The sequence below is a fragment of the Rhododendron vialii genome, chromosome 3a, assembly GCF_030253575.1.
Source record: "Rhododendron vialii isolate Sample 1 chromosome 3a, ASM3025357v1".
Classification (NCBI taxonomy): Eukaryota; Viridiplantae; Streptophyta; class Magnoliopsida; order Ericales; family Ericaceae; genus Rhododendron; species Rhododendron vialii.
The window spans coordinates 34,335,025-34,359,630 of record NC_080559.1 but is presented as its reverse complement, the minus strand read 5'-3'; the positions used below and the strand labels follow the sequence as shown (position 1 = coordinate 34,359,630).

General features: G+C 38.7%; 2 protein-coding genes and 2 long non-coding RNA genes across 5 annotated transcripts; 2 read left to right on the top strand and 2 right to left on the bottom strand.

Annotated features, from left to right (window-relative positions):
• The first annotated feature begins 7,619 nt into the window (after positions 1-7,619).
• Positions 7,620-11,088, top strand: LOC131320281 (protein SRG1-like). 2 transcript variants are annotated; one of them, XM_058350940.1, is made up of 5 exons: positions 7,620-8,150; positions 8,932-9,052; positions 9,131-9,179; positions 9,791-10,118; positions 10,600-11,088. In XM_058350940.1, exons 1-5 carry the CDS (start codon positions 7,863-7,865, stop codon positions 10,834-10,836), a joined length of 1,023 nt encoding a protein of 340 aa, XP_058206923.1. In that variant the 5' UTR covers positions 7,620-7,862; the 3' UTR covers positions 10,837-11,088. The 2 variants fall into 2 exon arrangements, with proteins under 2 accessions (XP_058206923.1, XP_058206922.1); XM_058350939.1 differs by having other exon boundaries at positions 7,629-8,150; positions 8,932-9,179.
• LOC131320287 (uncharacterized) lies at positions 8,922-9,764 on the bottom strand. The gene is made up of 2 exons (XR_009198169.1): positions 9,127-9,764; positions 8,922-9,045 (listed from the first exon to the last, which is right to left on the bottom strand). It is a non-coding gene; the product is annotated as an uncharacterized LOC131320287 (long non-coding RNA).
• On the bottom strand, positions 10,599-21,329 carry LOC131320288 (uncharacterized). Its single transcript, XR_009198170.1, has 2 exons — positions 21,207-21,329; positions 10,599-10,714 (listed from the first exon to the last, which is right to left on the bottom strand). It is a non-coding gene; the product is annotated as an uncharacterized LOC131320288 (long non-coding RNA).
• LOC131320283 (protein SRG1-like) lies at positions 20,884-23,488 on the top strand. The gene is made up of 4 exons (XM_058350941.1): positions 20,884-21,491; positions 21,586-21,833; positions 22,074-22,401; positions 23,006-23,488. The coding sequence occupies exons 1-4, from the start codon at positions 21,174-21,176 to the stop codon at positions 23,240-23,242; spliced, it is 1,131 nt and encodes a 376-aa protein (XP_058206924.1). The 5' UTR covers positions 20,884-21,173; the 3' UTR covers positions 23,243-23,488.
• The last annotated feature ends 1,118 nt before the right edge of the window (positions 23,489-24,606 follow it).

Below are 24,606 nucleotides of genomic sequence, written 5' to 3'. Positions count from 1 at the left end.
TGAGCAAAATCTCCGATATCCATAATTATAGCTGCTACTTCCCAAGGTGGAACTAATTCTGAAATGCTAAGTATAATCGCCTGCTTGTTATCCGATTCTATCACCGATTGGTTGATCCACATTGCTTTAACAAGTAAACACACTTACCTGATTGCCAAAGCCTCCCCTTGAAAAACTTGAGACAAACTTCACCTACATGGTTAATCCATCCACCAGCTTCCTCTCATGGTTCCTCACAACTACCACCACCATCCGCGCAAATCCATCTTTCTTCACAGCAACATCACAGTTGATTTTGAGAGAATTATAAAGTATGGATCCTTTCACGAAGAGTTTTTAGGCTCTTTGCTAGGGTTAGCCATAGGGACAGAAGGATTCACTGAGAAATTAAGAAACTCCATATGGGCTACCCAAGCTCTGCCCATGGTGTCCAAAGGGTTCATAGTAACCCCCTTAAAAATAAAATCATTCCGAGAGTTCCAGATATGCCAAGCAATCGCCAATCGAAGCAACCTGACCAATCAACTTTTTACTAATAGGATGGAGAATGGAATTGGCCAAGACCAAGATCCTCCTTGATTCAACAGATTTAGAATTCAATTCCTAGTTCAATTCGACCTCAAAGGGCCAGGGAAGATGAAGTTATATGGGTTATTTCCCTACTGGCCAATACAATACCAAGCAAGCACACTTAGGAGGCTCTTCGGCATAGAGGAAGGATAGTTCAGTGGCTTCAATGGTGCGATTTTCCAAAAGTGTTTCAAGGTGGTAGTTCTTTTTATGGTTAGCTTGCTGGAAGAGGTTAGCTACAAAGGAGAGACTTTGTTGATGGGGGATAACGATTGATCCTGGTTTTGTGTTGTGCTCTAAAAGTGATGTAACGTTGCAACACCTGTGCTTTGAATGTAGCTATTCTAGCAGCATTTTGAAGGTTATCCTTAACAGATTCCAGATTCAGAGAAATCTGAAGGTGTGGGATATATAGTGAGAAATTATGTGGGCTATTGATCATTGTAAGGGTACTAGCTTCAGTTCTTTTTTGATGAAGCTAGTCTAGGTGGCTAGGGTCTACCATCTAGATATGGATGGAAAGGAACTCATGAGTTTTTGCTGGTAGAAGCAGAAGGGCTGATGCAGTGCTGTCTTGTATTGAGGATAATGTTAGACCTCGTGTATGTACTTGGTAGCATTTCCCCCACTCCCTTGTGAACCAAAGACTACGCAGTCACTGGAATATTTCAAGCAAAGTTCTTGGTACTTAATTTTGTAGTTTTTTTGGTAGATTGTAGTGACGAGTTTCCTTTGTAAAGATTTTGTACAGTGGGTTGATCTCCCCTTGTTTTTGTGTTAAGGTTGGTATAAAATGCGCAACTTCCCAAAAAAAAAAAAACTCTTTACTATCCTTTATAGATTTCCGAGAGTCAATCACTTGGGATGTCCATTTAAGTGCAGGAGGTCCCCTTCCACGATCAAGATTCACATGGGAATCAATCCACACTGCTCTCGCCCACAAACAATCAAAAAGCAAATGTTCAATCGATTCTAAAGCTCTGGCATAAAGCTGACCGCCCATAACATCTTCTAAAACGATTTTCTTTTGTTGTTAGGATTTTTTTACACACCTTCGATCCTAACTTCTCAAGTAGTGACATGCAATAAAAAAGCAAATGAAATAATGGATGGCGAATATTTCCTGAATTCTATAGCACATGAATTGCATGCATGTAGTCCATCAATTTCCACATTTGGGTTGTGGATTCCACTGTCTCATGCTAAAAAAAGAATAGGAATCGAGTGAAGAAGAAATGAACAACAATTGAGGCAACAATGAGTCGTTCAAATGCTTTTTTTGGTTATGCATTATAGCTTTTAATTTAATTTACGTATATCATTTTTACTAACCTCAACTCATTAGGTAGTGGATAATCTAGACTTAATTAATAAATAAATAAAATTAGATGTATTATGAGTGTCTTGTGTGGTTGTTTTTTGGGATGAAATGAACTAGAAGTTAGATTCGTTTCTTAACTATTGAGATATTTTAGGATGTTTTAAGATCATTACAGTTGGCCACCAATATCGCAGATAGGAAGTGTGGTGGTAGAGGTGGTGAAGTGATGGTTGTGTAGGTGGTCAAGTGATCATGGTGGTGGAACGATTGTGTTACGGCAACATTGTTGGTGGCGGAGGGGTGGTAGTGCTCACATGATCTTTTTAGTGATCTGTTTTCTACCAAATTTTCATAAACTAAAACATCATTATTTTTATGGCTGGATTCTACTATCTTTTAGTACTTTAAAAACCCATTTTATCGATATATAACAGGTCTTTATCCATTTTAAAATGAAGGTGATGCCAGCGTTAATTACAAGAACGATTTACTTTTTGACTCACTAAGGATAAAATAGTCATATCATTTGGTATAAAAACAATATTGGATCCGAACTACTTGGGCTAAAAAGTAGACTCAACAATCTTTCTCAAGGTTCAATCTTTGTAAAAATCGGAGTTCGAAAGTGTTCAGAAGAAGGCCGCAAAATTTGACAAATTTTTGATCTTCAATGCGCCTGAGGCGCATCTTGTTGCGCCCGGGGCGCGCGAACTCCATAATTTGTCAAACTTTCCAATCTTGCTCCGGACACTTTCGAACTCCGATTTTCGCAAGGTTTGAACCGTTAGAAAGCTTGTTAAGTCTATTTTCTAACCCAAGTAGTTTTGATCCAAAGTTATTTGTCCCTAAAAAGATGTGACAATTTTACCTTTAGTGAGTAAAAAAGTAATCATTCTGTAAAAAGTTTGTATCTCCTTTATTTTAACCCAAATCGAAACCTATTTTATATCGATAAAGACGGTATTCGACGTATTAAAAGATTGTTGTGTCGAACCATAAAAATAATAGATGTTAGTTTATAAAAAGTTGGTCGAAAGTAGTGTAATATAAAGATTGTCGGAGCCACTGAGGCTAAAACACATTTTCACCCCTCTTAACTCATTCTAAGTTGCATTCGATACTTCCATTCCAGCTCTAAGGTACTCGTTTATTTCTTAAGAGTTCTTGAGAATTTACATGGCTTTCCACAATTCATCGAAGCACATCAAAACTACTTAATCATCGAGATAATCCTAAGAAGTAAGCTTGATAAGGCTTATACATTTAAAACCCCAAATTTTGGTGTCCATACCACCACTGTTTTGCAGGTGTGACTCTTGGAAAAATGTTTTTGGAGTTCTATAAATAATAGAGGACCATCCACATTGGTTTTAATGTATTTTAAGTTCTCTCTTCTCTATCTCCTTTATTTTATACGGGCAATTCAATTCATACTTGGTATCCATGTTTTCCACCGATAGTGTAACGTAGAGACAAACTGTAAGATTTGTGAGTTGTATCTTGCAATTGTATTCAGTCGTTAGAACTTATACGAAAGGAAACAAATACGGCTGTAGGATAGATGTCGTGCCTGTCATCCATCTCACATACTATTTCTCCCTACTATACTTGTCTAAGTAGTATCTTTGATTATTTGAGTTTATGATTTTTGTGTTTCTTGCCATTTCTGATTGTTAGTGTTTTATGATTATGGTGGAATAAATCCCCAACAATCTAAAGCCATTCGATTCCTTTATTAAGAAGAGTCTCTTATACATATAACAAAAATGAAGAAATGGTTCTAAACGTATTAATTCTTTGGCCTTGATGAAGTTCCAGTAGCATTACAAGGATATGAAACACATACACAAATAACGTTCAAGGAAAAATTGAGAATGAGTTGGCCCAGAGGATTTACGAAATACGAAGTGTTGGTTTATTAGAGCGAACAAGCTTGAAGCACGTTGTGTTAAGGCCCCGGACTTCCAAAAGGGAGGGGCCATTCCACTGCTTATTTCAAGCGCAGAGAGCGACAAGGAGGAAGGGGGGTTGTTGCTGGTATTGTGGGTTGAGCAAGACACTCACCTAATCACACTCACGACTCGCCAAAAATCCCGAGAGAAACCCACGGTCTCTCGGCTGCTGATTTGTCCGTGTTATTGTGATGTGCATCTAGCTAGTTGTATTAATTGGGTATCAGCCAAGACTTTGTAGCCAAAATAACATGTTGCTCCAACGTACTCCGTTGTGGAGGTTGCAATCGAAAAGTTGGATAATTGATCTTTATGTCTCTGTTCAAAAAGTTTACATATTGAAAGAACGGTGAAGGAGGAAAAACATAGAAAGCTGACACTCCATATTTTGATAACTACATTTCAATATTTGTCTTTTTAGTGATCAAATCATGCATATTTTGAACGCTAAAGAATAAATATCAGATGGTGTCAAAAAGTAAAGTGCCAGAATAAATTATTTTTCTAAAATTGGACAACAATTTGCGATAGTCGACACTTGTTGCCATCAAGTTTGGAGAAACCATCTTTCTTTCACAAGAGATACTCACTCCGCTTGGTTCACCATTTTGAGAGTAACTTTTACTCTCGACACAGTTTTCAATAAATTTCTCCCTCTATCTATCTTCACTCATTACCATTCAACTCTCAAAAATAACTTTCTAAAACCTCAACCAAACAAAGTAGGTGAAGATTGTTCACGGAACTTCTGTTTAAGCCATGTTGTCCAGCCATCTGTTAGTGTAGATAACCTATTTTGGACTTTCCAAATTAGTTTACTTACGGTATTTGATTCCCCGATGATGAAACGGATCAAGAACACCCCAGAAATGTTAATATGCTTGAGCTTTCCAAAACCCTTTCAGATCCCTTTCAAACTCTCTAAACCATAACCAAATGGCCTCAACAAAACCCAACTTGCATACGCCGGTACTCAACTTGCGTGCGCTGGTTCTCTGCCACGTGTCAGTCATCGGTCAACTTTGACCGTTGACCAAGCCCGAACTGGAGTACGCTAGTCAAACCTCTGGTCAAACTTGTATTTTTCAGCATGCAGAAGCCATGGGTAGGGGTCTACAGCACATGAGAACCTTTTAATCCATCAAAAAAATCATTCTTCGCAAGGGGACATCTCTTACACCCCCATCCCATCACCTTTTCCTCTCATCCAATGAGAAGCAAGCCTTAAGGGCTAAGGCACCAGTCCCTTTGACTGGCCTTAGCCCCTCTCTCTCCCTTTCCTCCTATATATACCCCCTCTCTTCATCCTTGTAAAGGGTTCACAAAAAAAAAAGGGGTTACAAAAAAAAGAGTTCCCAAGTCTCTTTCTCTATCTCTCTCCTTTGGTTTCTTGCTTTATCTTCTTTCACCACTTGAAAAAGTAAGCAAGCGGTCCCTTTCATACATCATCCACACCCAAACACTCATCATCCATCCCTCAAACTTCAAGCTCAAGCTCAAAACACACCATCAAACTCAAAAACCAAAGGTATACACCTTTGACCTGTTTTCCTATTCTGATCCCTGAGGGGGCTGGCAGGGTCAAGGCTGGTAATCAATACCAGTCCTGGCCTTAAAGTTAGCAAGGTTTCAAAAAAAACTTTTTTGACTAGAATCGGTGTGTGCCGGTCATAAGCACGCGTGCGCCGGTCCTTGGCATTACGTACAGTTTTTAAACTTGGTCTGTCTGGAGTCTGTCTGGAACTGGAGTACTCCAGTTCTGAACTAGCGTACTCCAGTTCGGAGCCCTTCACAACTGGCGTACTCCAGTTGTGAACTGGGATCAAGATCTTTGTTCTATGTTTTATTTCTTGTCTATTCATCACTGTGAGCATGCCTAATAACCAGTTTATTGTTGTCCATAGTTAAAGTTACTAGTTTTACTTTCTTAATGTTATTTATGTTGCTTTGGAATGCCTCTGGGAGTCTTCTGGTCATGTTCCAGAGCCCAGAAGATACAAAGCCAAGCACTGGACAGAAGATGTCACCGGCGTACGTCCTTCTTTGACTGGCGTATGACAGTGAGATTAAGCCCAGTGGCTGGCCCTTGCATGGCAGTTAAGCCCTGGCCTTTATTTATTTCCCCACACTGTTTATGGGGTGTTCTGTTTATTTTTATGGCTTAAAGCCATTTCATCTGTCTGTAACTGTATACATGTTGCTATATAAACTGCGTGATTTATGCTGGGTGTGCACTGGTCCTTTCAAGAGCCCAGAGGGTTGAGAATAGAAGCTGTGGGTTTAGACTTACCGGCGCACGCTAGTCTTGAAGTGGAGTACGCAGGTCATCTCTGCATGCGGTGGCATCGCCAGTGCATGCAGGTTTCCTCTTGTGTACATCATTCCGAATCAGTATTTTCCAGTCTGTTTAAAACGCTCACAGAAGTCTGTTTTCAATCTATACTATTTCAATAAGCATCCATCTCATTTTGTCACATAAATACAACTTGTTACAGTTTTAATCCCCCTTTAACTGTTTCCCCACCCTAATTGGCTAAAAAATGATTAATAAGAGAAAAATGCAAACGTTTTATAAAATGCCCGAGTAAAGACCGATCTTCGGATTGAGCGAGAGGGGTGCCATAAAACCCTTCCCCTCTCGTAACCTGGCTCCCGAACCTCAGATATCGAAGGTGATGACGGACCAGTCTACGCCTTTTCAAAATCAAACAACGTGGCAAGCGTTTCAAGTTCGGTTCCTTGGGTGGTATACCGCAAAACCCTAGTGACGACTCTGAATCGAAGCGTTTCGCCGCGCTTTTCCGAAAAAGGGTCTCACCCAATTTTATAAATAAAATTTTCTGGGGCGTGTGCCCACAGTTAGCAACTTGACACCTCACCTAATAGGGACAAAGATGGAGGGACCATAAACCAAGAGATAATATTCTTCACAAAACTTCCGTTCAAGTCATGTATGGCCCAGAAAGTCTGAGAATCCCGACCGGGGATTCCTGACCGAATTCCCGATGCCGCGCCGGGCCCACTCCGGCCACCGGACGGCTGATCGGAGCCGACCAAAAATTCTAAAAAAAAAAACCGAGTGGATTTTCGCGGGAATCAACGGCATTCGATGTGTGTAGGTGGCCGATCCAAACACTCCATTTTTTTGTATACATTGTAGAAAAAAAATAGAGTGTTCAGATCGGCTATCTACACACATAGGATGCCATTGATTCTCACGAGAACCCATTCGGTTTTTTTTTTTAGAATTTTTGGTCGGCTCCGATCAGCTGTCCGGTGGCTGGAATGGGCCCGGCGCGGCGTTGAAAATTCGGTCGGGAACTGTTGTCTCTCTCCATCTGTTAACAACTTGACACCTCACCTAATAGGGATAAAGACAGAGGGAGTATAAACCATGGTAATAGATTTTCACACTCCTCTTTTCCAATAACCACACTCCATTTTTGTCCTCTCATGAAACTTCCGTTCACACCACGCTGTACGGCCATCCATTAGCAACTTGACACCTCACCTAATAGGTCCAAACATGTGAGAAAAAGCCCAAACTTGCTTTCATCAAAATCAAATGACCACCCACCAAAACCAGTACATTCCCCAGTATAAAGCATTGTTGGGGCTTGTTTTCTTGCAATTATTTACCCCGACAAAAATATTCGTATCCATTTCTAAATCATCAACCTTTCACAAACCATCAGGATTCGCACATGTGACAAGCCAAGCTTCTTCTTTTTTCAATCAATAGAAGACGTCATTTACATCATATATGAAGTACAAAGTACAAACTCGGGATCCTATATCAATTGTGAGAATCCACTAGACAACAAAGTCCATAACTCAACCAATATAAAAGATAAACCCATTATAGGTGAGATTCGAACCTCTGATCTCTTTGTGAGATGCCAAAGTCATGACCAACCGAGCTAGCCCTAGTTGGTTACAACCGTCCAAACTTGCTCAGGCCAATTATGCATAAATAAACCCACTTTCCAACACTCCCTTCACCTCTTGCAAAACCCAACATGGCTGCAACTGCAACTCCTTCCAATCTTGAAAAAATGATCTTGACACTGCCCAAGAGTGTTCAAGAAATGTCCGTAAACGGAGACGACCCCCCACAGCCATTTATCGTTAGAGACGATGCCCCTTTTGGTCCCGTAGACACTTCCCCTCCGTTAGCTTCAATCCCCACCATTGATATCAGTCTCTTTTCACCATTACCATCTTCACTGCAGGAATCATCCATACAAGAAACAGAAAAGGAATTGGACAAGCTCAGATCAGCTCTATCCTCGTGGGGTTGCTTTCAGGTTTCAAATTGTCAATAACTTTGTTAAAAATTTCCCGAGAGTAAATGATCACATGGCACTGGATCATTTGTCGACTGGATTTTTTTCCCTTATCAAATTGCTTTGATTTGGGTGATGGTTTTTGTTGGTTGTTTTGAAGAATGAATATTGGGCCAATAAATCAAACAACAGTTAAACAACAAGAACACACAAGATTTTTATGCTACTCCATGGCAGTCTCATCCATTCTCATTAATAAATCTCAATGAGTACAAATATTCACTTACATCAAGTACATCTTTGTGGATATTAATGAATTATCCATAATAAATGAATTACAAACTATCGGACAGAGGCACGGATATCTCGCTTTCTTTAAGGAGATTCAAGTCTTATCTGGTTGAATCTTGAACCACTACTTATGTCGTAGAACTCCTCATATGGCCTGTCTCCTCCAGGATACACAGCCTGACTATTAAGTCGTGTTGGCTCGGACCACCATGCATAAGTAGGTTAGAACCCAAAGCTCTGCCACAAAAACGCCCTTACATTTTGCTAGGTAATCTCTCTGTAAGAACAATATTGATGATAAAAAAAAATGGAGCAATATATATAGGATAACATTGATCACACTACACTGCCTCAGGCTCTCAGCCATAGGCTTATGCTTCTGCCCCTCAAACGCCTGCATGCATCAATATATAACACCAACATTTTCTAACTTTGTAGTAAATAGTAAGAGTAATTTTTAATATTAAAATACTTAAAAAACCACCAACATTTTTTTTACCATGGGTATCAGGTAATAGGGCATGGGATATCAATGCAGTTTCTTGACAAGGTAAGGGAAGTCACCAAAAAGTTCTTTGAGCTTCCATTCGAGGAAAAGCAAAGATACGGTAAAGCAGCCGTTGCGCTCCAAGGGTACGGGCTTGACCCTCTAGTCTCAGAAAAACAAGTTCTTGACTGGTGTGATCGTCTCACTGTGTTGATTTACCCAGAAGATCAAAGAAATCTCAAATATTGGCCAGAAAAGCCACAAGACTTTAGGTGATTTTTTCTTATGTTCACTCATACATTTTTCTACTGTTATTTTTCCTCTCCATAGGTTTGAAGATCCAAACACAGCACCAATAAACTCTTACATCTGGATCTTGGCTATGACAAGGAGAAACATTCAGGTTTTATGTAATTTTGCCCAAGGCAAAAAAATAAAACAGCCTTAACAGTTTCTTATACTTGACAAACCCAATCTTATACTTGACAAAACCAAGATCTAGATATAGCAAACCCCAAGTAATAAGTGCTTATCCTCCATGAAGTCGCATGTTTGAATCCCACGGAAGCCAAACATTCCAAACCTTGGAGCCACTGGAGGTTTCCCCGGTCATTAACTTTTAGGACCTTAGAATTAGTTGAGGTGCGCGCAAAGTGGCCCAGCTTCACAACCTTAAAAATTCAATGTAAACGTGATGCGCAGAATTTGCTACTCTGTTTCACAAACTGACATAAATCGCATTGATAGACTTCACCCACGCTTCTCAGATATCTGCAGACCTAATATATTTCTATATACAAAGCCAATACTCATATGAATGCAACGAACAAAATATACACTTGTGTTCATATTTGGCCATGAGCTACGATTCTTGTTATTGCAGGGAGACAATTGATGAATACGCCATGAACATCGATTCTGTAGTTGGTATTTTATTCAAGGCCATGGCAAAATCACTCAAATTGGAAGTGAGCAGCTTCTCAAAACAGTTTGGAGACAGATCAGTTATGCAAGGGAGATTCATCCTCTACCCAACTTGTACCAGACCAGACCAAGTGTTCGGGGTCAAACCCCATTCAGACGGATCAGGGGTCACTGTTCTACTGCAAGACAAAGAAGTACAAGGCCTTCAAGTTTTGAAAGAGGACCAGTGGCTTACAGTTCCCATAATTCCTCATGCCCTATTTGTCAATCTTGGTGATCAAATGCAGGTACATTCTTTTGTCTAATTTGCACACAAGCGTCACGGGAATGTGGTTTGAACTGAGCATTGCTTGGATTTTTTTAGCCAATACATTACAAGAATGAAACCCGATACAATTTTTGACGAAGCAATTTACCCATACATAGCAGATACCTAAGGCGCTTTTAAGCCCTTCACTAATCTCAGTCTTTCATCTAGTAATCCTTTAGAGAACAGTAGAACAGTAAATCATCTCCTGTATTCTCTTGTGTGGGCGTACAAAGCGGAAAATGAACACCGCATGGCCGTAGTACACATTATATATATGAACACATGTTATGTTGCAACTACATACACCACATTCAGTGTGTTGAGTAGTAGTTGTTAGATTGTGTTCCAGTAGGGGATTTCCCCCCTCAAATCGTTCCTAAAAACCACATTCTGTCTCGCTAATAGAGAAGATAAGAAGCTTTACTCATTGGTAGAATTGGCCTTTTATGCGTATCCAGATATTGAGTAATGGAGCATTCACGAGCCCAACCCACAGGGTAGTGACTAACCGGGAGAGGGAGAAGATGTCTGTCGTTATGTTCAAGAGGCCAGAACCAGAGAACGAGATCGAACCTGTTGATCAATTGGTGGATGAGAAAAGACCAAGATTATACAAGAAAGTGAAGAATTATTCTGCTCTTAACTATGAATGCTTTCAGAAAGGGCTGGTACTACTTGATACTTTGAAAATTTAATTTTTCTATGCAAAGAGAACATATGGCTTCGGAAAGTCAGATTGAACAAAATAAGAAGATTGGCGAATTAGAAGAAGATCGAAATAAAAATAAGAATAAGAAGGGCGTAGTGTGATTCATGTAGCTGAGAAGAATGAGAAAAATGATCCTTGTAGCTGACTGGAATACAAGGCCTAGTGTGATTTAGTTTGGTTTGTTGTACTCATCTTTTCGTGTTGCCACTTGATAAAAAGTATGGCCTTTCTTTGATCATATTCACTGACTTTATTCTAATTCATGTAACAATTTTATTCATCCGAAGACATATAAATCAAATATTAGACGAAATCTTCTTGCTAGAAATAGAAGCCACGGTCTGTTGCTTACGATTGCATAAATAAAAAAGGGGGAAAAAAGAAGAAATATTTTGCATGCAACTCCTGAGAATGAGCTCCATCATCCTCAACCTGGTTCATATCCTTTTCTCTCTAGCATTTGAAAAGCAAAGAAACAAACTACTACAGCCAATCGAAAGAAAATCACAATTTAAAAATTATTAATCCAAGTAATTCGTTTCGTAATAAAGACGAAAATGATCCAAAAAGTCGATCTGTTTTGGATTATTTTTGTCTTTAGTGAACTTTGTAAGATTTTTGATAATGAGTTTTTACCTTTTAGATTTCTCTCATCGAGATAAGCCAATATTCCACACACACAAAAATTGACGACAAAGTCGAAAAAATTGAAAATAAAAAGTAATATCACAAGATTATTAACCCAAGAGTTTTTTTCCTTTTTATCCCCTAAACTATACACATTTTCTCTACTTAATCCCTAAACTATCAATTTGACGATTTCATCCCCTCAACTATCATACATTTACCTACTTAGTCCAATAGATAACAGAAGTTAGGAATTTGGATGGAAAATGCCATGTAAGGTCTGTTTGTAGGAATTTGGACGGAAAATGCCGTGTAAGGTCTGTTTGGGACTCTATAGAGCATATACTTGATTATGAGAGTTTTAGAGATAAAAATTAATTATGATCCTTTAAGATAAAATGATCAGAAAAATAAGACCTTCGCACTGGTTTCAACAGATTGAAAATTGGAGCACTTAATTTTTTAACCATATTTTTTAGTATATAGACCTAAAAAAATTAAGTGTTCGAATTTTCAATTCGTTTGGAATGGTGCGAAGATATTATTTTTCTGATCATATTATTCTAAAGATGATTAATTTTTATCTCTAGGGCTATTAGAATTAAATATCTGCTTTTTATATGGGACCTTTTAGAGTAAATACTTGATTATGAGAGCTTTAGACAAAAAAAATTAACTATAACCTTTTAGCATAAAGTAATCAGAAAATTAATATCTCCGAACCGGTTCACACTGATTGAAAATTGGATCGCTTAATTTTTAACCATATTTTTAATATAGAAACAGTCTAAATTCTATATATATTTTTTTTTTGGTCAGCTAAATTCTATATAAAGAATTCAATCTTTTTATAAATAAATAAAAAAACATGTATGTGTTAGTTTCTATAAAATGTCACATGTCACGTAAGATTCTAATATATTAACCTTGTAAAAAAATTTAGTGCTCCAATTTTCAATTTGTTTGAACCGGTGTGAATATCTTATTTTTCTGATCATTTTATCCTAAAGAGCCATAATTAATTTTTATCTCTAAGACTCTCATAATCAAGTATCTGCTTTACAGGGTCCAAACAGGGCCTTACATGACATTTTTCATCCAAATTTCTAATTTTCATTATCTATTAGACTAAGTAGGTAATGGTATGATAGTTGAGAGGATGAAATCATCAACTTGATAATTTAGAGACTAAGTAGAGAAAATGTGCATAATTTAGGGGATAAAAAAAAAACTCAAAACAGGCGTTACTATTTTATACCTGACAAAAATAATACTCTCTGCGTTCTAATTGATTGTCCATTTTTTGAAAATCCTACCTAGTTAGAACACTTCCCTCCAATTTAGACTTGCCATTCAACTATTGAAACAAGGGTTAATTACCAAGACACCCTTCGAACTATTCTCGTTTGTCTCGCTCGCCCCCTAATAGAATTTGGCCTACGGACAGACCCCGGGACAAAAGTTCTTAGTGGTTGTGGAGTTAGGGCTCCACTAAGAACAGCCCTAACTGAACCAAACGTGGGTAGGAGATTCCTAGGATGTGTGAACTACAAGAAGGCCAGTATATTTAAAATCGGTCTCATCTCCCTCTAATTTTGTTTCCCATTTGATTCGCACCCAATAGATTTAAATTTGAATTTGAATTTTTCATAATAAAATTAGATTGAAATTTTTTTATTTTGGGTTTTTAGGGTGATTGACTATATGTTCCTCCCCATTTCTACTTTCTCATAACCCTTAACCCATAAATTTTAATGTATTAAGGGATATAAATACTTGTGTTTGGTTTTTAGACTTGTATTTTACTTAATTTTTATGATATTTTCAATTCTGTTATCATTTTTTTTATTCATATTTAATTTTAATTTATTGGATAAAAATGTAATTTTTTGGTTTTTAGGATGATGAAGGTTGTTAGTTCTTTGACTGGGTTGACCCGCCCACATGTGAGAGAGGGAAGGATTTTGGGAACTGGATGGTGAAGAAGAACGATGATTTGCAAAAGGAAAATGTTGATTTGAGGGCCAAAATTGCAAAGCTAAAAGAGAGGGAGGAATGGTTTGTAATGAAGATGAATTGCATGAACAGAAATTTGAAGGAGATGGAGGATGGTTTTGCACTGAAAATGGAACAATACAAGAACAAGGAAGATTGGAATGAATTGGAGATGGTGGATTTGAGGGTGGAGATGGAGGATTTGAGGGTGAAGATGGAACAAGTGGAAGCAAACAATGTGCAGTTGAGGGTGAAGGTGGAAGAGGTCGAAGCAAAGAATGTGGGCTTGAGGAAGAGGTTGAAGGAGGAGGTTGAGTATGGTAAAAAACTGGTGAATGTGTTGACTGCAATGGCGGTACTTTTACTTGGCATAGGGATTTTTGTTTGTTTGGGGGGTAAAGGAATGTTGAAGAAGAAGATGTTAGCATTACCTTAGCTTGTAGTTTATTAAGTACTTTGTTTTGGACAATGTTGCATCTTTTTGTAAAATGTAGCTAAGTATGGTACTTGTAACTCCTGTTGGTAATGGAACTTGAAATGGTAAAATGGTAGTAATGGTGATTTTATTTTGCCCCGAGTCAGCAAATATGAAAAAAAAAAGGCCATCTAAAGCTCGAAAAAATGAGGACAAAAATTAGGACAAAAATTTGGGAAACACTGGCCAAATAAACTAGGCAAAACTGGAAAATTCAACAAAGAATTAGTTTGGTTATAAAATCTTTAGATTCTTCCGGTCAATATGAATTAATAATCCAAAAAGGTTGACACAAAATAACAAATGCAAATTGTTTTTTTAATAAAGGCTGCAATTGTAACGCCCCATACCAACTTATCTGCTAACCCTTATTCTAACCACGTGGCTCAAAAAGTTACATTTTTCTATTTTTTCTGATCATACTTTCCAAAGTCATATGATTTCTTTACGTAAAAAAAATTAAATTTTCGCAGTATCAAGTGCTACCAGCCCTTTCTGAAAGCATGCGTAGTTAATATGTAGCAGCATAATTCTTCACTTTCTTCTTGGTCTTTTCTCATCCACATCAACAGGTTCGATCTCTTTCTCTGGTTCCGGCCTCTTGAATATAACGACAGATATCTTCTCCCTCTCCCGGTTAGTCACTACATCTGTATGTGAGTGTTTTTTCCTTGAGCTTTTCCTTTCTTTCTTTGTTTCTACCCTATAATGGGCTTATCTCTTGTATTGTATTAGTTGAGTTGTTCGGCTTAACTATCTCGTGAATTCTCACAATTAATTTAGTGTTCATAATTTGAATGCCACGCCGTCCTCAGGATAAAACAGCCCAGAATACACCACCTCTACTTGGCCTTCTCTGCACAGAAGAAAACCGAAAACAAAACGCACAATCGAACTATTGCTTAAACTTAGGAAACATTTTTAGGGGTGGAAGAGAGAGTTGTTTTTTTCCATTTCTTCAATGATTCTGAACGTCTGAATATATAGATGGAGAAGGAGCGTCTAAGGATTTGGTTTTTGGAAAGAAAATCAAATCAGTTCAATTACTACACTAAATAAGGATAGATTTTATAATCAATCATCAGAGATTTTAGGAACACGTTTTAGTCGATGAGTAGCAAAAGGGAAACTAGTGAATATTCACTAATACCTCTTCTTGGGTATTACACTAGAATGAGTGAATATAGACTAACAACTAGTGAATATACACTAATACTTGGTCTAGCCACATTCACAAAGTTTTACAAATACACCAAAATCCCAACAATTCATGATATGATCACTAAGGCCATCCACAATGGTATAATCAAAAATGGATAACCAAAAGTTGACACATCAGCTTTTGATTATTCATTTAAGAGATTGTTAAGCTTACCAATGTTGAGGTTCACAATGGTCGTTTCTAGTCCATAATCAAACTAAGGGGTCCACAGCCTAAAATTGGTTATCCAAAGCTTAAAAATGCTTTTGATTATTGAAAAATGTTGCTAGTTTTGGTTATCCAAAACCTAAAATTTGATTATTTTTAAGGATGTTGCTAAGTTTGATTATACCATTGTGAGCCATCTTTTGCACAAACATTGTTAACTTTAAAAATAATTAACATTTGATTATACCACTGTGGATGGCCTAAGACAAATATTGAAGTGTGGTTATCAAAATATGAAGTGCCAACTTTCTATGTTTTTTCCTCCTTTGTTGTTGTTTCAAGGGTTAAATACTGAGACACCCCTCGAACTATTCCCGTTTGTCTCACTCACCCCCTAATAGAATTTTGCCTACGGCCAAACCCCTTGAGCAAAGTTTCCATTTGGAGGGGGTAACGCTGTTGGACGGAATTAATGGAAAGACCAAATTGCCCTTACATATATATACTTCCACAGACCTAATTTATCCTCATTTCAACCATTCATCTCCTTAACCCTAATCTCCGACCCCCAGAGGCGATCTCGACCAAACCTGCCAAACCCAACCCTAATCTCGATCTCGATCATCTTCATTCTCCCAAAGCACACCCTAATCTCGATCATCATCATCATTTCCATTCTCCCACAGCAAAACCCTAATCGGGATCATCTGTGTTCTCGCCATTCTCCCTTCTCCCATGTACCAAAATCTCAACATCTAAATAAATATACGAATCAATCATGTAGCTATCATCATCCAGTATCAACGAATCACTTGAAGATGAAGATGATTTGGTGGACGATTTAGGGTTTGAGCACAATTTTGAAGACGATACTCACAGCGCTAAAGTACGTTCTCTCTCTCTCTCTCTCTCTCTCTCTCTCTCTCTCTCTCTCTCTCTCTCTCTCTCTCTCTCTCTCTCTCTCTCTCTCTGCATTTATATAGTATATGCTATATGGTTATTATATACAGTTGTTGGGGTTTAAAAATTAGAATAAAAGCTTGGTCTCCATAGTGGTGGTCCCTATTAGGGCTTTATATATACACGTATATAAAGCCCTTCCGGTCATTTGAGACTGATATATATATATATATATGTGCATATGTTTGAATGGTTGTTAAGGTTTGAAATTAGGGCTTTGAGGGTTTGTGCTTATCTATCTATCTCACTCTCCTCTGTTTCTGTCTGTCTGTATATGTATGTTTATATATTAGGGTCCCTACATATTAATTAGTGTTTGACCAAAAAATCTAAGTTAAAATGTTAACTTTTTCCTTCTAAATAGATGTTACTTGTCGACCTGTTTCTAAACAAGGGTCCAACAAGTTTTGTTCATTGTTGTTCTTTACCCCTTTTTATGGTCCCCTTGTTGCACTCATTGACCTTTTTGTAATTTATTTTTTGGTATTGGGTTTGTTGCTGTCACATTTAATAATTGAAGATGGGGGATGATGGTAGGGTTCAACTGAATATAAGATTTGAGGGGAAATTTGCTGGACATCCTCCAAATAGCTACATTGATGGGGACGTGTGTTATTGCAGAGTTATCCCTTATGAGTTTTCCTATGCTAATTTATGTGAGATCCTTCAAGAAATAGGGTGTACCCCATGGGCTTCACTTACCTACTTAAGGCCAGGTCATACGATTCAAGATGGGTTATTTGAAGTTAGTAATGATACAGACATGACAGAAATGTTTATTCTTTATGAGGGTGAGGGTAAGGAAATTGAGTTCTTCATTACCCATCCTAATGTTGAAGAGAGTGATGAGGAGGAACTTGGGTGGCATCAGTGGGAAGAAATTGGGGGGGAACAATTGGAACTTGGGGGGGACAGATTTGATAATGGAAACAATGGTGGTGACAGTGGTGCTGATAGTGTAGCATTGGATTATTTGGAGGAAGGAGGGCCAAGTGTTAAGGTTGTGGAGGATAGAGGTAGAGGAAAAGCAGTCATAGTTGGTGAGGATGTGGAAGGGGGTGACAGTGATACGGATAGTGATAGTGACTATGTATGTAGTGGGTTAAGGGATTCATCATCATCTGATGGTGATGGTAAAGAAATATATGATTTTGAAGATGGAGGACCAAGTGTTAAGGCTGTGAAAGATATACGAAAATCAGTAATAGTTGGTAAGGATGTGGAAAGAGAGTGTGGTAGTGACAGTAGTGATGACATTGGGAGTATTATTAGCTCATCAGACGGAGAGGAGGTAAAAAGAAAATGAAAGGGAAAAGGAAGGTTACATTCCCAGAGTTTAATGAAGAAAGGGATATGAAAAATCCTAAACTGGTGCATGGCATGTTGTTTCCTAATGTTAGGGTTTTTAGATCATTCTTGAAGGAGTTTCATCTTAGGAATGGAAGTGAATACAAGTACATTAAAAATGAATCAAAGAGGGTAACAGTGACGTGCAAATATGAGGATGAAGAACATCCTTGTACATGGAGACTTCATGCTTCTAGGGTGGGTGAAACAACAACTTTTCAAATTAAAAAAAATCAATGGGGTACATACTTGTCCTAGAATATACCACAACCAGTGGGCATTTGCTAATTGGTTGGCCAACTTCCAAAAAGAACACAAAGGCAAAGAGTTGAAGGACCTTATGTGGGGAGCAGCAAGTGCATACACCTTACCTGAGTTCCAACAGAAGATGAGGGAGCCAAGGGCAATTTCAGTGAAGGCACATGAGTGGTTGTTAAAAGTACCACCCAAATTTTAGGCAAGATGTTTTTACGGCCCAAGGGCTAAGACCAATAGGATGGTCAACAACTTGAGTGAGTCCTTCAACAATGCTATCAAACAAGTGAGAGACAAACCCATTCTTTCAATGAGGTATGTAGAGAGGGCCAAATTTGGTTCTACATTTAAATCTAACATATGCCCTTCAATTTGTAAGAAGTTGGACATTGAGAAGGATAATGGAATGGAATATGCTGTCATTTTACTGTGCTACACAGAAGTTTGAAATTAGCTCACCTTTCAAGTCTTGGATAGTAGACATTGGGTTGAGGACTTGCAGTTGTAGGAAATGGGATGTGACAGGAATACCATGTAGGCATGCTTGTGCAGCCATTAGAAAGGATAGATCCAGACCTGAGGATTTCATTTCCCATTACTTCTTAACTGAAACTTTCAGGCAGAGTTATGCATATTTGATAAACCAAATCCCAGATAAATCCATGTGGATCCAAACAGAATATGATGACATAATGCCTCCACCATATAGGAGGAAGACTGGCAGACCCAAAAAATCAAGAAGGAAAGGTGAAGATGAGTTAACTGCAACAATTGGTAGAATCAGGGTGAATGTGGCCAAGTGCAGGAAATGTAACCAACATGGACACAATGCTAGGACATGCACTGCTGAGGTTGGTCAATCTTCTACACTTTTTTTGTTGGACTTGTTTTGTTGTGTTTTGTTATTTATTTATAGGCCATAGGAGTTGTGACAAGATCAAGAGCTTCTGGAACTAGCATTGGTACAACTAGTGCTGGTAGAGGACTCCAAGTTTCAACTGATGGAGGAGTAGTGGCCAGAGGTAGGAGAGGGACAGCCGGTGGTAGAGGGATGACAAGAGGGATGGGAATGATAGATGCTGGTAGAGGGATGACAAGAGGGAGTGAAGTACTAGCTGGTGGTAGAGGGATGGCAAAAGGGAGTGGACTCGTAGGTGGTGGTAGAAGGATAGCAAGAGGGAGCCATGGAGTACTAGCTGGTGGTAGAGGGATGCCAAAAGGGAGTGGACTCGTAGGTGGTGGTAGAGGGATAGCAAGAGGGAGCCATGGAGTACTAGCTGGTGGTAGAGGGATGCCAAAAGGGAGTGGACTCGTAGGTGGTGGTAGAGGGATATCAAGAGAGATGGGAATGGCTAGAGGTCGAAGATCAAGTTTTGGAGAGGAGGTAAAATTTCACTGATAGAATCTGGTTTTTATTTTTTCTTTACAAAGTGTTGTGTAGTGATATCAGATCTGTGGTAAAATATGTTCTAACAGGTGGTGCAACAAGTGATGGGAGAGGATTTGCAGGGGTTGGAAGGGGAATTGCAAGAGGAGGTATGAATTATACATTGCTGTACATTTTTTCTGTTGAACTTAAACATGTTGTAACACTTGTGAATGTTGTCAACTGAACTGATGTTGGGAATTGAAATATTTTGAAGCAACTGATAGAACAATTGGAGGTTCAAAAGGTGGATCAATAAGTCGTGCAACTGGTGGTTCAATAGGTGCTGCAACTGGTGGAGTGATATGTGAAGCAACTATTGTATCAAAAGGTATATAGATTGTCACTTACATTTGGATTAGATGGATTACTCAAACTTGTATTTCAATTGAATAATTAGTCACTAAAATTGTGGCAGATAGTGGAACAAAAACCATGTTTAAGCATGGGAAATTAATTACATGGAAGAGTGCAGCAGTTGGTGGATCTCAAAATGACTGGAAGATTGCCAGAATTGAAGATGGTGTTTTCTCATCTAAAGTCTCCATGGGACACACTAAGGGATTAACTGAATAGATGTTTTTAGTATCATTATAAATTGTGTTGGCGTATGGTTAAGGTTGTCCACTGTTTTATTTTTTGGATGTGGGCAATTGGCAAAAGGTGTATATTTTAAAGGTACAAATGCCTTTCAAATGACTGTGTTTTGTCCACTGCTTTTGTTTTTTGGATGTGGACAAAATGCAGTCATTATTAAATTATGTATATGTTATGAATTTGGAACATGTATGACTTATGACGACTTTATTATGAATTTGGAAGGGACCTTTCAGAAGGTGCAAGGCAAGACATTTGGGTTTGTAATTTAAGTAGGAGAATTTGAACTACTGGACAGTTTATGGTCTCAAAATGTAATAACTTTCTTTATTATGGTTTAGTCAATGTAATGGCTTATTGTGTGTTATTTGGGATTGTTTTTGTTTCCAGGTTATTGCTTTGGCTAGCTTTTTGCCCAATTTTTGCCCAATACCAATAATCTAAAAGTCTGTCTGTTTTTTATTAATTTTGTATTTAGTGAACTTTTCTAAGATTTTGATGGTGAGTTTTTACCTTTAACAACCCCACAATGTGGATCTCTTCTTATCTTTCAATCACCCAACAAAAGTGAATTAGGCCCCGTTGCGTTAAAGTTTTTATTTTTAGTAGTACTTATTTTTTGCTTTACGAGACATGTCATTCTCACATAATACATCACTTTTAACTCAAAAAATAAGTATATTTTAGTTAGTAGAACGGAGCCTAAACATCATTACCGCAAAATATGTCGTTACGTAAACGATTGAAAGTACCACGTAAACAACACCAATCGCCTTGTCGGGGCTTTGCAATTATTACCAATGAGTCAAGGACCACCACCAACTCCGGGATCACTCCGAATGGTCCACCACCTAAACCAGGACACCCCATCCCCAATTGCGGTGTCGGGCCATTGTAGCATGCTTGCAGTTCTATACCCCGACCACAAGCCTAATCTATCGATTCTTTATAAACCACCATTCATCCATCTGATTCCCACGTTGTGAGAACAGTCCAAACTTGCCCGATAATTTTTTTTTGGTTTCGGATGGGTATATTCCACCTGGTGCCCGTTCGGCACATTCAGACCGTTCAATGAACTTTTTGAGGACTTATAAATTGAAATCCTCTCTCTTCTCTCACCCCCACCACTCTCTCTCTTTTTTCTCTCTCCAAATCTGAGCCGTTTAAAATCGCAATAGACGGTCTGAATGTGCCGAGCTGGCACTGAAAAATTCTTCAACTTGCCCAGAGCTTTATGCATAAAAAATTCTTCAACTTGCCCAGAGCTTTATGCATAAACCAAATTTTCAACTCTCCCTCTACCTCTCTGCAAAACCCAAGATGGCTGAAAATGCAACTCCTTCCAACCCTGAAAAAATGACCTTGTCGCCGCCCAGGAGCGTTCAAGAAATATCCATCAACGGAGGCGACCCCCCACCCCCATTTATCGTTAGAGACAACCCTTATGGTCCAGTAGACACTTCCCCTCCGCTAGCTTCACTCCCCACCATTGATATCAGTCTCTTTTCACTGCAATCATCCATAGAAGAAACAGAAAAGGAATTGGACAAGCTCAGATCAGCTCTATCCTCTTGGGGTTGCTTTCAGGTTTCAAATTCTCAATACCCTTTTCTTTTCTTTTTTTATAATCGGATGTCCCTCCTTAGTATTGATTTGGTAATGGTTTTTTACTGGTTATCAGGTAATAGGGCATGGGATATCATTCCAGTTTCTTGACAAGGTAAGGGAAGTCATCATAAAGTTCTTTGAGCTTCCAATCGAGGAAAAGCAAAGACATGGTAAAGCAGCTGTTGCAAAGGAAGGGTATGGGCTTGACTCTTTAGTCACAGAAAAACAAGTTCTTGACTGGTCTGACCGTCTCTCTGTGTTAATATACCCAGAAGATCAAAGAGATCTCAAGTTGTGGCCAGAAAAGCCGCAAGATTTTAGGTGAATTCTTTCATTCGTACAATTTCTACTGTTATCTTCCCTCCATAGATTTGAAGACCCAAACGTAGCATCAATAAACTCTTGCATCTGGATCTTGGCTACGCAGAGAGGGGAAAACATTCCGTTTTTACGTAATTGGCCAAGGCAAAAAAGAGAGTAACAGCATTAATGATTTCTTATATGCTTGACAACCCACGATCAAGATATAGCAACCAGCATTCAGTTTCTATGTTATTGCAGGGAGACAATTGATGAATTCGCCATGAACATCGATTCTGTAGTTGGTATTTTATTGAAGGCCATGGCAAAATCACTGAAATTGGAAGAGAGCAGCTTCTCAAAACAGTTTGGAGACAGATCAGTTATGCAAGGGAGATTCATCCTCTACCCAACTTGTACCAGACCAGACCACGTGTTCGGGGTCAAACCCCATTCGGACGGATCAGGGGTCACTGTTCTACTGCAAGACAAAGAAGTACAAGGCCTTCAAGTTTTGAAAGAGGACCAGTGGCTTACAGTTCCCGTAATTCCTCATGCCCTGTTTGTCAATCTTGGTGATCAAATGCAGGTACGTTCTTTTTGTCTAATTTGCACAAAAGCATCATGGAAATATGCTTTCAACTGAGCATTGCTTGGATTTTTTTTAGCCAATACATCACAAGTAAGAAACCCGTGACTATTTTTGACGAAGCAATTTACCCATACATAGCAGCTACCTAAGGCTCTTTTAAGCCCTTCACTAATCACGGTCTTTCATCTAGTAAGTCCTAGTTCTCAGTTATCCAAGCTTGACTAATGCAATAGGCAGAACTTCAGAGAGAAATAGATTTGGGCTTTAGCTCGGCCTTTGAGCTAGAGGGGGGTGAGCGAATCTGCTTAGTATGATGGGTAATGGGTTTGACCTCTTAGAAAATCATCTCCTGTATTATTGTGTGTTTGCGCGCGCAAATAGAAAACGAACAGTATATGGCCTTAGTACACACTCTATGAACACATGTTAAGTTATTGCTACATACACGACATTTAGTGTGTTGGGTGGTAGTTGTTAGATTGTGTTCTAGTAGGGGAATTTTCCCCCTCCAACCGAACCTAAGAACTACATTCTATCTCCCTAATATAGAAGATAAGAAGCTTTACTCATTAGCAGAATTGGCCTTTTCATGTGTATCCAGATAATGAGTAATGGAGTATTCAAGAGCCCATTCCACAGGGTAGTGACTAACAGGGAAAGGGAGAAGATTACTGTCGCCATGTTCAAGAGGCCAGATCCAGAGAAAGAGATCGAACCTATTGATCAATTGGTGGATGAGAAAAGACCAAGATTATACAAGAAAGTGAAGAATTATGCTGCTCTTAACTACGAATGCTTTCAGAAAGGGCTGGTACCTCTTGATAGTGTGAAAATCTAATTTTCTTGCGTAAAGGAAAGATGTCTTTGGATAGTCGGATTGAACACAAACACATTGGCTCCAGAATGACGAAAAATGACTCTTGTAGCTGACTGGAACACAAGGCCTAGTTTGATTCAGTTTGTTTCTTTGGCTTGGTTTGTGTTTTTTGAACATCATTTGGTTTGGTTTGGTTTGGTTTGGTTTGTTATAATCATCTTTTTGTGTTCATGCTATTGAATTAAAAGTACGGCCTTTATTTTGTCATAGTCACTGATATTCTTTATGATAAACGCTCTCTCTGAATGAAGGGGCAATGCAGGCCCACTCCAAGGCAACTTCGACAATTCCGGTTGATCCTCCGGAGTCCGGACCCACCAATCCCTTCGGCCTATGATCTAAGTATACTGGGTTTGACACAAACTAGTAGCCCTTCTTTTGGAGCTCAAGTCCTACGTACCCAAATTCCTCTGTTCTTTATGTATTTCCGGTCGTTGGATCAAGTTAAATTTTGTATCCCTTAAAAGTATCAAATTATCCAATGGCCAAAAACACAACGGAACATGAGCTCACCAAATTTCTGGTACAGAGGATTTGAGAGGCTTCTTTTGGAGTCATACTACTATAGAAACACATCAACATCCAGTGTCAGCAGACAATCGGTCCTATATGCCACTATGGTTTCTGGAGAGAAATCAGCCATCTGCCATTATGCTTTCAGGAGAGACCAAATCCACAATTGCTTTGGTATACTATGCCATCTGACTATGAGTCTTATTATTAGAGAAACGAGAATGACATCCAAGATTTAGGAGACAATCGGCATCTCTCTGTGATCGTTTCTTTCGAGATAAAAACGTATACCCCAAGGATTCACTTGTGTCATGTTGAACTCCAACCAACTTTAGGAAATTCCTGATTCAAGTTTAGCACGATTTGTACGATCAGAGCATATCTACTCGAACGTTATCCAAATTTTAGTTAAAGCAGTCCAGGATACACGAATTATCCTAAAAAAATTAAACTGCGGAATCAACAAACAAAATGAGTACCGATATCATATCCCACGTTATGAATTTCTAATTGTTTTTCTCTGTTACAATTTCCTAAGGAATTGATTCCTCACAATATAGCTCAAACAACTCTTTCTTCAAAGACTCAAATGCCAAATCCAACCACCCCACCAAATCCAACAATGTCTCATACCCTTTCGTGCTAATCGGTGTTGCCTCCAACCTCAGACACCCTCCCCATTGTATGTTTTATAAGCACGATCCTGCCACAGGCTGATCAGGCTGATCATGCTCTGCACACACGATATTTCCACCATTCTACACCCCTCTTTTACGAAAACATTAAGGAATCTCTCACACTGAGAAATCCAA

Coding starts and splice junctions, on each gene's coding strand:
- LOC131320281 (XM_058350939.1), top strand. CDS start 7,863: ATGGCTGCAACTGCAACTCCTTCCAATCTTGAAAAAATGATCTTGACA. Junction 8,151..8,931: donor CCTCGTGGGGTTGCTTTCAG/GTTTCAAATTGT, acceptor CATGGGTATCAG/GTAATAGGGCATGGGATATC. Junction 9,180..9,790: donor GAAAAGCCACAAGACTTTAG/GTGATTTTTTCT, acceptor TTGTTATTGCAG/GGAGACAATTGATGAATACG.
- LOC131320283 (XM_058350941.1), top strand. CDS start 21,174: ATGCATAAACCAAATTTTCAACTCTCCCTCTACCTCTCTGCAAAACCC. Junction 21,834..22,073: donor GAAAAGCCGCAAGATTTTAG/GTGAATTCTTTC, acceptor ATGTTATTGCAG/GGAGACAATTGATGAATTCG. Junction 22,402..23,005: donor ATCTTGGTGATCAAATGCAG/GTACGTTCTTTT, acceptor ATGTGTATCCAG/ATAATGAGTAATGGAGTATT.